General features: G+C 46.9%; 1 protein-coding gene across 9 annotated transcripts in view; it reads left to right on the forward strand.

The window, feature by feature from the left end:
* The window catches only part of CNOT2 (CCR4-NOT transcription complex subunit 2), a 1,422,938-nt gene that overhangs the window by 932,564 nt on the left and 477,805 nt on the right, over positions 1–12,569 (forward strand). For all 9 annotated transcript variants that reach the window (XM_069628237.1, XM_069628243.1, XM_069628241.1 and 6 more), the window contains one exon: positions 3,518–3,643. In XM_069628237.1, coding sequence (XP_069484338.1) covers positions 3,518–3,643 — 126 coding nt within the window. The remainder of the gene's footprint in view (positions 1–3,517; positions 3,644–12,569) is intronic.

The following is a 12,569-nucleotide window of genomic DNA, read 5'->3' on the forward strand; positions in this document are numbered from 1 at the left end:
AAGCACTACATTCACAACAAACCTATGCATTGTTACATAGGGGATAAAGCCAAAAGTACGAGGATTAGGAAGAGCACAGGAGACACGATGGTCATTCACTGTGCTGGTTGTGAGGGGTCAGAAATGAGAGGCTGAAACTAAGTGGTAATATTTTCAAAATCAGCCAACCAATTTATTAATAAAAAGTTGTTTATGCCTAGGTTTCCTTATCCTAAAACAAACTCCCATTCCTATGGAACTGAAACCAAAGCAGGCTGACCTTGTGTCCAAACTAAATCTGATCCTCACACTAACCTACACAATCAAGAAAGTCCAAGGTAAATGTTTCGTATTTCAATTCAACTAAAATGTGCAAAAACTTAAACATATGACTTCAACAAAAACAATCCTGGAGTCAGAGGCGGGGGGGGGGGAAGGGGTTCACTTCCTCTGGATTATTTCAGGCAAATTGTTCAAAATGTTCTGTTTCAGCAATAGTCTCTTAAAAACAATTAACTTGTCTTTCACCGAATACGTTCCTCAGGATAGCAAAACAAATGTTTCTTTCACAACCCTGGTTGAAATATAGCAAAGGAAAGTTTTTCCTAATTTTCAGGATGGTTAAACAAATGTCTTTTCTCCAAAAATGGCTATAGTATGGCAAAAGAAGAGTCTCTTCCAATTCTCTGGCTGACAAAATGTTAAACTTAAACAACAACTTGATATGACAGTTTCTCTTTAACATACCAGTTAAAAATGTGTTTCCTGATATACTTCACTGCCAGGAAACCTCACTGAATCTCTTTATATCCTAGTTTACTCTCATGCCATGAATATCTCCCTTTTGCCTCATGCAGATCCCCTCGTGTACACTCCTGCAAGTTCTTTCCAAAAAGATTCACAACCTGATGCTCTTATTGGGTCCCCCTGCAACATTCACATTCCTTATACAACTGTACCTCTTCAATAGTCCAACTTTGTTGATTTAAGTTATTACTTTTACCAATTTTCCCCATACTGACATCCCACATATGAGGGTTTGTTCAGGCTCTGTGTCTTCTTTTCTTTCAATCTCTCTTGGCAATGCTTGTTCCATGTTTCCCCCCAACTGACATTGCATATCAGAATTGTACCACTTTTGCCACTTTGTTTCTTTTATAATGTCCTTTGGAAATGCTAGTTCCAGGTTTCCCCCAACTGACATCTCATATCAGGAAAATTGTACCATACTTGCCTTTGCTTTTCAATTCTATTTGGTCGGTATTCAAATATGCTTCCCAAATGTTCATTAATGTGTTTGCATGTCCCGGGGCAGCCTACACGTTTAGGTTGACTCACCGGTTCACTGTGTGGCTGCTGCGAGGAGGGTCCTTTGTGCTAACTTCGCCTACTGAGGAGATTCTCTCTTGGCTCCTGCATTGGCATGTCAGCCATTCGCTGATAGGACCACTGCTGTTCTGCAAGACCACGTCTCCCCTCGTCCTGCTGCACACTATTTCCAGGTTTAAATGTCCCACGCAGCTGGATCTTGACAATTACACTGCATGTTACACTTGGTGCCATATTCCCTCCACATTGACTCCTTGCTCCTATTCCTAGTCTATGTACGTAAGGCTTTCTGTGGACTTTGTCTAGAGAAGTTTCCACTGATTTTAAGTTGAATGGTTGTACAGTTTTGTTGAAATAACAATCACGATAAACATCAGATGTTGGAAATGTTCTAGGCTCATCATTTATACATGAAGACTGAATATGGTTTTGTTTGAACATTCATTTTCAGAGTTTTATAATTAAATGGTTCTGAATAATGACAACATGCCATCAATAACTCTGGAATTAAGGCATCTTCCTCGCAAGAAAGAGAATACTGCTTCTCTCCTGTTGGATTGACCACTCTGCTGACAGCCATCTCCCAGCATGTGATCCACCCTTGGAATATTGCCCACAAGATCAGGATCAGCTAGTGACTGCCTTCCACTGGCCACATGGGAGGACACTTCAGGCTGGGTATCAGTGATGACTCTGCAGAATTAATTACATAGCGCTGGTAAGAGGGGTTCCGGAGGAGGTATGAGGATTAAGTTGTTAATGGAGATGAAAGACTTTTACAATTTGCATGGGAGGAACTGGAGACAACATAAAAAGGAGCAAAAGACTACCAAATAAGTCAAGCCTACCCTTTTCAAGCGCGGCCATGTCAAACTCAGCTGGGTATGGCAGAAGCTGTGGAGGCGAATCAGTGTGAGATCCATGCACTGCCGAACGTCCAGTGGGAAAGGGATGCCAGTGAAGTGCTTTGGCAGTCCTACATGGGTTCTTCAGGAGCAAACCTGGCAGAAGACGAAGTAAGATAGCAGAGTCGCTGAACCTTTGAAAGAAGGAACACCCAGCTGGAGGAGCAACGGCAGTGAACCAGCAGAGCCAGAGAGATCTGTGGCCCCAGGAAGTCCCGGTGACGTACCACAATCCCACAAAAGGAAATGAAAGGTATGGGGAAACATGAAGGGGAAACGATTGTAGAAGGTAGGCTCGTTCAAGAAGCTCTCTCGCCTCAGTAGTGGGAAGCATGCTACTTGGTATAAGCATCAAAGGACCTGGGACACAAAAGCATATCCTGAGAGCATTATAGGAAATCTTCCTCATCACAGTGGGAAAGGGAGAACCACTGACCACCAGAGAAGGGTCTGGGACTCCAACATCATTTGGGACTTTGCTAACAAAAAACCAGAGTGGCAAACTGTACACCAGGCTGAAAGCAGTGAGAAAGAACTGTGCCAAGCAGTAACAGGGGGAATCATTCTCTCAGGCCTTGTTGTGAAGTGTCTCAAGCAATGCCAGGCGAAGGGAGGCATTCTCTTGGTCCTGGGCTGAGAGTTGTGATGGAAAACACCACTTTTGTTGTAAGAGAACATTCTTTTGGACACTATCCGAGAAGGAGGATAAGGGAGCCATTCTCCTAAAGAAGGAACTTTCTGTTAGATCGCTTACACTACAATTAAAAGATAAACTAAGTATTCTGTGTCACAGGACGGTGGAGATTAATTGGAAGGACATTCTGTTGAACGCTTTGTTAGTTTTGAGGTGGGAAAATCCCTCTTAGAAGATGGGGATAGTGAGGACCTTTTTCTATACACTAAGAAGTCTATAACCAAAACCATGCAATCTTTGTGGCTGCTTCCATCGACACCCTTAAATACCCATTATAACTTTGATGTATTCAATAGACTAGGAAGTATAACAAGGCTCCTGTATGCATTTTTACATAACCTATCATTTAGACTTGGCATATGCTTCATTTGGGGCAGTAGTTTGTCAGTTTAACATGAAAAATATTATACTCTGTGTTAACCAAAATATGCTTATTGATGCTAATATGCTGGACAAAAGACCACTTCCCTGCTGCATGCTTTGCATTTTCCATTCACTCTGACAATTTTTTTATTTGACATGCTAATCAATTGTGAACAGGATCCTAAAAGCATGTTTGCACATGTAATAGATAACAGAAAGGTTTCAGTTCAATACTTTTCTCTTTTAGATGGAAGTGAAAATGTTACGGGATTGGACCTTTCAGACTTTCCAGCACTAGCAGACCGAAACCGAAGGGAAGGAAGTGGTAATCCAACGCCATTAATAAACCCATTGGCGGGGAGGGCTCCTTATGGTAAGACACTGCTCTTAAATCTTCTTGATTTGTATTTCTTTTCAATTAATGTGTGCTTGGTTTCTATATTGCACATTTGTTGTCCTGAATAGGCACGGATTAGGATGGATTTTCAGTATCCACCCTGTGGACAGATTTGGCGAGGCCACACTATTCCGATGAACAAGGAAAACCACTAGTGTCTAGCCAACGACTTGCACAGACACGCATGTGTATGTTTGCACGCGCGCACCTCTCTTCACGCGCGCACCTCTCCTTGCACATTTCGTTACGCGAGCATGCTCCTTTCGTTAGAGACACCCACACAACTCTACACACACCCACCCGCGCTGCCCCTCTACACGCACCCACTCACTCCCTCTTCTGGCTGTTGGGGCCTATCAGCCCCTGAACGTTCTCATGTAGGCCGATGCCTGTGATCTTTAGTTTGCGTGCAATAGACGGCATACCATTGTATTACCTTATAAAGAGGTTTGACTGAACTTCCCAAAATACCTGCCCCCAAATTCTTACTTGGAGCCCTACGTCCACCAGATGGGGAGGATCCATTTTTGGTGGAGTTGTCGGAGGTGCGCCAGCTGGTAAACGCTGTGGCCAGACACATGGAGATGGCAGACAGAGGGATGTAACTGGTCTTGGATGTACACAAAGTGGTCTGGTTCCTAGGTTCTGAGCTCCTTCTGGAGGCAAAGGACAATGTGAAGGGCCGTTTCTTTGATAACTCAACTCTTTACCACCCCACGTAGGGTGACAAGCTTTGCAAAGAAATGGGACAATACCCTAATGGTGATGTCATTGTCCATTTACAGAGCAGTCTCAAAAGCCCTCAACATCCTCACAACTTACTTCGAGAGTCTCTCATAGCTTTAAGGGGTCCTGAGCAAGATGCCAAGGCCATGACCTTAAAGACCCCCCACCCCTCACTCAGTCACCCTGAACTCTACCCAATCAATTACAAGCCTTTTCAAGACCATTCTTTTGCACAATGTCTTCATCCGCTTACACAGTCGACACATTTGTGATCCTGTGCAATGTGCTGAAAAAGATTTCTTTTTGCATCGGTCTTCCTTAGGCTTCAGTTGGGCCCCCAGCCCATGCAAATGTTAATGAATTAGGACTTTGACTGATTTTTGTGGTGGGTGAGGCCTTTTCATCTACCCTCACCTGCTCAACTCATTTCATTTATGGTGCCCTCAGCAGTCCTTCATGCTTCTAGCACACACAGAGCAGGGCGGTGGCAGTGAACAGTTTCTTACACTTTCTGTTGCACTACTTGTACATCTCATACACTCATAACGGGCGCCCCTGTATTTTAAACCTTGGTGTTGTGCCAACTCCTTTGTTGGCAATTTTATTCCCTTTTGTAGTTGGAAACATCCATAGAAGTGGAGTCTTTTTTTTACAGGATTCCTGCCTTGGACTCCCGTCTGTGTTGTGTGGTTGCACAGGCTTGAACTATGTCTTGCGACTGTCTGGTCCCAGTACAGATTGCAGCTATTGTATGACCTGTTTCTGGGCAGGTAGTGAGATAGCTGGATTTCCATGATTGAACAGCCCCTGCCTATTTGATTGTTGTAGGTCTCTTCTATACATTGGACGGCTGGGCTCTAGCCTGAATTTCGGATGAAAAGGTTAGGGTGTAGACATAAACAGGATTCAAGAATCCAAAGCCGAAGGACTTCCAAAGAGCCACTCGTGGACGTTGCTGCGCCACCTTTCGCTCCATCTAAGCACTGTGTTGCAAAGTCTGCTTTCAACTCTACTGAACAGACCTGAACATAGTGCCTCCCTCCCTTAGACTAGGGGGACCAATCACTTTGAAACCCTGTTCTCCTTTGCTCGCCTGTTGGCAGTCGACCCACATGCATGTGGGAATGTTCTCGGCTGCACCTTCTATTTTTGGATCAAGAACAAATGTGGAGTCCTGCCTCCTCTGCTTGGAACTAGTCAACCTTCTCCTGCTTTCCCTCAACAATAAAAACCCTTCAGCGATCGAAGTTCATCCTCCCTGTTCCTGAGCACTTGCTGACCCTGTCCAGGGTCTCCACAATGTTTGCTCCTGTCCGCTGCTTGTAAGGTATCCTTCTGTGCCATCAAATCTGAAAAGAAGCTGTTTTCTCCCTTTGTCGAGTTCTCTCCACAAGCCTGACCAAACAGTCAGAAGATGTTTTGAAACCAGCAGCCAAAGCACTAGTGAACCCTTCTGTTCAACCCTTCTGTGGTGCTGTTCAAGCAGAAGTAAATTTTCTGTCCCCTAAATTGCTTCCCTTTCTTTTTCCCTATTAAGCCAGGTTTATAAACTCTAATCCTCTTTACCAGACTGCTCACAAAGTTGGGGTAAAACTGGAGACCCAATGGGACTACTGCTGTAGCTTTCCTTTTTGGAGTCTTAACTATTGTAATCCCCAATGGGACTTAATCCCTAGTCTCATTGGGCACTGCAACTCTCTAACATTTTTTAATATGACCCTTTCTAAGGCAACCAATGGCTGGTGGCAGATTGGTTCTTCTAATCCATTGTGTAAAATGGCTGCACAGAAATCTTACCACGTGAGTGTTTACGAATACCCTGAAAGGATCAAAATGATTTGTTCCCTTCTCGATTCTCCTCAAAGTCCTGAGGGACTTCCTCCTTACCATTGCAGTCTTTGTACTGGAGAGAGAATGTGCCCATATCTGGACATGTGCTATGTGCATCACCAGCTTGGGAGAGCACAGTAGCCTGCCACTAGTATGCACTGGTTTATACCGGGTATGTGTGTTCATGGCTGAAAACGTGTCCTGGCTGTCAGGTGAGGGGACCGGGAGGAAGTAGGTGTGTTTGCTTGCAAATGTTTGTATATGGGATGCTTTCTACTGCTTGGAGAGCAGCCCCATACTCAATAGGTGCATGGTGTGTGATTAATGTACAGGGAGAGCCTTCCCTGTTCATCTGTGGCTCTGAATGTGTATCAAAATGTATCCTCCACAGCCTTATCATGTTGAGAGTAGTAAACATAAGGGGTAGCCCTATCTTCTGTGAAGGCCCAAAAGGGCATAAAAAAACGGGTAAACAAGTGGCGTCTGGCCCAGAGCCGAAGAATGCAATGTATAGATGTTAGATTACGTGCCCTCATCTGATTACATTAGGATCCAGTTTTGTGGGTTGTTGATATACTTTCAGTATGAACTCTGCATGATACTGGGTTCAAAGAATTTGCTTTTGATTATGTTTTTGGAACACGGTTGCTGTTTTATATTGGATGTTTATGTAATTCTGTATCCATCTTTGTTCGTGAGTGTACTTTACATTGTGATTTGTGCATTTACTTTGCTTTTTCTGCTTTGATGACTGCATGAACTTTGTTTAGAAATGCCTTGCAAACAGTCAAACAGCTACTTAGTCTATTGTTGTTCCTAGATGGGCCCTTTGTTTGTGCTCTCTATTCAATATGGCCCATTTTTGTCAATTGATTTGAACACCCAGGGCCGCTAGAGTTCCATGTTCTTTTTCTTTTGAGGCCAATTTGACTAACACCTTTTGATAAATTCACACTAAAACCAGTAGTGTGGTGTTTTAAAATTTGTATGGGAAGGCCAGACCCCACTTGTTTGCCACTCATGTCGAGAGTCTGGATCTCATTCTACTGTTGCTGAGAGGCGGCGTCCAGAGGAATTCCTGTAAGCACTGCACACCGAAGGCATTTCGTGTCCAGGTTCCTGCTTTTTTGACTAGAGGGGAACCTGAAAAGGTGTTCCCTTCCTAGCCTGGCAGGTACAGAAAGGCTCCTCATCAGGGCCTTGTGCTGCTACTACAGACATCCCTGTAGGGAGTGCTGAGAGAAAAGGCACTGAATCTGCTGCACTGACACACTGGATCTTCAATCTCTGTGTTAGGGAGAATTCTCAAAAATGTGCTAATTCCCTCCACCTTAGAGACCCCTAGCAACTTTGCTGGATTTTGAGGACTTGATTTTTTTTACCTGGAGAAAAATCCATTCTCATGTATTTTAAATGTGATTGTGTACTCTGTTTCTCTTTTGGTTAGGGAGCCTGACAAACTCCATAGACATAATCTGTTGCATTGTGTCACACGGCACCTTCAGCGCAGTGGCACGGGGAAGTCTTCCAGATTTACCAAAGGTTTAAATACCTTCTCTGGGATAAACTGTTTCCCAGAGCAGTAAAGTGAAATTGACTTTACTTAAATTTGTAATTTTCTAGACCCAGCACATGCTATCTTACAATAGGGTGCTGGAGGGGTTAGTATCCCCTTTGTCCAGCTTCTCATGTAAAAATGTTATGTTACTCTTTCCTCACTGAATGGCTGGTGGCAATGGTTTACTTTTAACTACCGTGGTGTGCTTTTACCATGGGCTGTGTTCGCAGCTGCAGTAAAGCACCCAAGGTTGCCATTTTTGTCAAAATGGCCAGGTCTTCTTTTTTCGCCATTTCCTTGTGGAAAGGTCCTTCTTGAGATTTACTCTGCGTGCCAAACCAGGTTTGGTCTCTTTGTTCATTTTGTCTTTGGCAGGATTCACAAGTGAAGCCCGCCTCTGGCTCCAGTATGTCTGGCTGAGGCAGGAAGTGAGGGAGGTGCCCGAAACTCCCTTTGCTTAGTCTCCTAGGAGACCCAAATGCACTCTGTCGTGATTGGGTCGCTGACTGTCCGGCAAGGACAGCCACCCTGCTGGGTGACTGATAGCTATGCTGGAATGAATGGGAGAAACCTGAATAAAAGGCAAGGCTTTTGGCTTGGTAGGCAGAGTTGATCACTGGACGGGGGAACAGAAGAAGAACTTGAAGAGGACGCCTGCTGCAACTCCTGGACCATTGGTTTGCCCGGTGAAGCCCTGCTGCTGTGCTGAAACTCCAAATTCGCATTGACAGAGAAGCCCCTGCAAGGAAGACTTCTCCCCTTGAGTTGGTGGGACCAATCAACTCCAAAGTAAGCCACCTGCACTTATTCGCGGAGCTGGTTGAATTTCCACAGAGTTGCTGCTGGAAACTGAATAGCCAGGGAGAGGAACACCAGTTTGTGTGCGTTGCTTTTAAGTTGGCCAAGAGCTCCAGGAAGAACCTCCAGACTCTCAGGAAGCAGGACTGACCAAGCCAGAGCCCCCTCAACAGAGTGCGGTACCCCAGAAGCAAGGAAAGTCCATCTCGGCTGCCAGGAACCGCGGTGTTGCCCCTTCCCGGTAGACGCGAGGAGCTGAAACATTGACGGCCACTGATTTGAAGATTGCCGGTTGCGAGCAGTGACCGTCCCATTGCAGTGCAGGAGTCCCCAGAAGCCCTCCCTCTTGTCCCCACGACTGAGGCCCAGGAACAGTGAGATCTGCAGAGCTGCACAGGAACAGGAGTCATCTGCTGATTTTTTCTTCAATCCAAAGGTACTGTACAAAGTCTGATAGAACTTGCATCTTGTTGTAGAGTTGCTTGCCTCTTGTTGTAGAGTTGCTTGCATCTTCTCCTACAGACAAGCCTTAACAGCTTGTGGCCCTACATTTGATTCTTCTATGCTTGAAAGACTTCTCAAACATTGCGCAAAGACCTTTTTCCACTTACCTACCAGAAGTGCTTCAATTCATATAAATATTTGCCCATTGACTTTGGCTTAGACTATTACCCTGAATGAGACTGCTTAGGGGATCCAAAAGTATTTGCCTGCTTAAGAATATTTGTGGTCTCTTGTTTGTTCTAATAACCTTTTTCTTTAACCAATTCCTAAGAATGTTCTAAATACTACAGTGATATTAATGTCCCCAGCACCCTAGCTATTGAAGTTACCTGAGGGTGTAGGTTGTGACTGTGGTCCATTCCAAAAGGGTCTTTACTGATTTAGAAACTAAGAGTGTGTTGTTTTGAAGTGTATTTGTGTGTTGCTTTTATATTGCTCGCTTCTGAAGAAGGCTTACTCTGACTGATACATTCATAATTGTTTATTCAAGAAACCTTGTGCGCAAGTGTTTATTTGAATACTTGTCACTGTGTATCTCTGTGCAACTCCCCTACAGCACACATTGACCCCTTTTGAGACAAGCCTGGATGCTCAACACACTACCAAACTTGTGTTGTACAGACTTCTACCAAAGGTTGGGTTCCTATTACCAGGAGGGTCAGGGTTGTTGTAGTGCACACAAAGGGTACTGCATACAATCGTGCCAAACACTGTGTGTGTGTGTGTGTGTGTGTGTGTGTGTGTGAGTGTGTGAGAGAGATATCCTTGGAAGCTGGTTGCCATCAGCTGCTACCTGGAAGGGCGATTGCCTGCAACCCATGACCCAACTGCTGCTGCTGTGTTTCAGTCTCTGGCGACATTTTCAAGCTGCTGGGCATACAAAAAGTCCTCCTCCAGGCACTCTGCTTACATTCTACTGTGTTGGGGAGAATTCTCAGAAATGTGCCAATTCCCTCTACCTTGGAGATTCCCAGCAACTTTGATGGATTTTGAGGACTGGATTTTTTTTTAACCTGGAATGAGAGAGACTGTTTTCTCTCGCATGGGGTCTGGCATGGATTCACATGCTCATGAATATTCCCCGTCATCAGGCTGGGAATTCTCGGTAAAGAAAAAATCAGTTTCAGTTTCACTTATGAACTGTCTTTCTCCTAACAACCAATCACTGGTCTCTGGGTCATACTGCCCCCAGCCAATGACTGCCCTCTACCTAATCCCCTCCTCTGGCAGCCATCTTCAGATTTTTCAACCACAAGCCAACGCTCTGGTTCGGCGAAGAAGAGGCAGTCGGACCAGCCGGGAAAGCTTCTGGAGAAGCCTCAGACAGGCCAGTTGGAGAAGGCCAAGGGGGAGCGGGGCACTGACCCTCCCCCCAAGGTAAAGGCCTCCAGCTCGACCCAGATCATGCAGGCCCAGATTCACCCGACAAAGCCTTCCAATGAAGGAGTGGTGACGTCCCTAGCGAAGGCTGTGGGTTCGCAGGGGCGGCCCCCAAGGTGAGAGTTTCCCTGCCTGCCAGGACAGAATTGTATTTTCAACTCATTGAGAAGACTCGGGAGAAGGCGATGCCCATCATCTCCCTGAAACAGTCTCCCCTGGTCGCAGAGGAGGGTGCACCATAGTCCTGCAGGGCATGGACATCTCCTCTGAGGAGGAGCTTTCTACTCTCCAGATCATTTTGGAAAAGATGTTTGTTGAGGCCAAGTCCTACAGCAAGGACACCGACGAGGGAGACGTCGGGAGTAGCGACGAGACAGACGAGGAGGAGCAGAGGATTTGGAGAACCCTACGCCGCTGCCTCTGTCGCTCCCACTTCAGCCACCTCAGTGGACATTCTCCAGGCACTTCAGACCTTGTGCTCGGAGATTAGGACGAGGATGCCCTTTCCACCGATGGAAGATCCCCCACCGGAGGATCCTGCGGCACTGGGGCCATCTGGTCCACCCCCTACCAAGAAGAGGAGAGTTCACCCTCCTCCGCCTTGTCACCCTTCGACCCCCTCCCTTCCACCGAGGGACAATACGGACCCGACACGGCAACGACGGGCACAGACGACTGCGGATTAGGAGACTTCCCGTGTCCGCCGCCCAGAGCCTCACCACCCGACGAGATGGGCTTAATCCATGCCATGATCTATGGGGCTTCTGACCTTTTTCAAGGGACTCCTGAGGAAAAGAAAAAAAAGGTTTTTCCTGTACCAACGCTGTTGATCTTGCTGTTCGACATTTGGGATGAGGGACTGTCCCTTATGAAGAACCCGTCCTCGGCCCCGGCAAAGAGGGACCGGTACGAAAAGAAGTACAGGGTGCCGGACTCTGCACCCAAGTGTTTGATGTCCCATCCTTCCCCGGATTCGGTGGTCTCTGCGGTGGTGAGGAAGAAATCTTCTGGCTCTTCTGCGTCAATACCATTGCAAGACGCACTGTTTCTGGGGTCTCGGCTCAGCACGGTGTCGTGCCTGGCATCTCGGTCGGAGGAGAGGATAGTGGCCATCCTGGGCAAGGTACAACGGCTGTTGGCCCTGAAGATCGCAAGGGTGAGGTCCATCAAGTCCCTTCCGGCATGATGCAGTCCTGCATATACCTCATTCTGCTGTACAGGCTACGGATGCGCCCTCTGCAAGAGTTCCTCGACACCCGTTGGATCCAGGTATCGGGAAGCTTTGAGGACAGGATCACTCAATGAGAATTTCCATCGAGCGATACGGTGGTAGGAAGTCCGCGCGCCTCTGTCGGCGGGCGCAGACTTCCAGACCCAATCTCATCAGGAGACGGTCACAATGGACTCCTCCCTGGAAGGATGGGGCGCGCACACACCAGAAGTCTCCACGCAATATGCCTTTGGCTACCGAAGGAGAAGTCATTGCATATCAATGTACTGGATCTTCGGGCAGTGTTTTGGGCCCTCAAGTCTTTCCTATTGTCCCTCAAGGGCAAGGTGGTACGGGTCTTCATGAAAAACACCACCACAATGTTCTACATCCGGAAGCAGGGGGGCACCAGATCCCCAGCGCTCTCCAGAGAGGCGCAGGACCTATTGCACTGGGCCGTTGCCCAGGGGATGTTCCTCATACTGTTTCATCTGGCAGGCGTGAAGAACACTGTCGCCGACTCCCTCAGCAGGGAGCTGTGCCCTTGCCACGAGTGTGAGCTCAGGCAGGACCAAGCAGATCTTCTGTTCCGACGATGGGCCAATCCCCAGATTGATCTGTTTGCGACGGTGACAAAAACCAAGTGCCGGAGGTTCGCCATCAGGTTTCCCCAGCCAGGGAGCATGGGGGACGCAGTCTCATTTCCCTGGGGCGGCCTGTTCCTATATGCGTTTCCTCGGTTGCAGTTGCTTTTTCGACTAGTCGATCAACTCGGACGTTCCCGGTGCAGGATGCTCCTCTTGCACTGATGTGGCCGAGACAAATATGGTACCCGGACCTTCTGGACTCGTCAGGGTCCCCTCCAGTCAAGCTTCGGTGGCAGCAGATCTTCTCAC

The sequence above is a fragment of the Ambystoma mexicanum genome, chromosome 12 (assembly GCF_040938575.1).
Source record: "Ambystoma mexicanum isolate Mex_15411 chromosome 12, UKY_AmexF1_1, whole genome shotgun sequence".
NCBI classification, from domain to species: Eukaryota; Metazoa; Chordata; class Amphibia; order Caudata; family Ambystomatidae; genus Ambystoma; species Ambystoma mexicanum.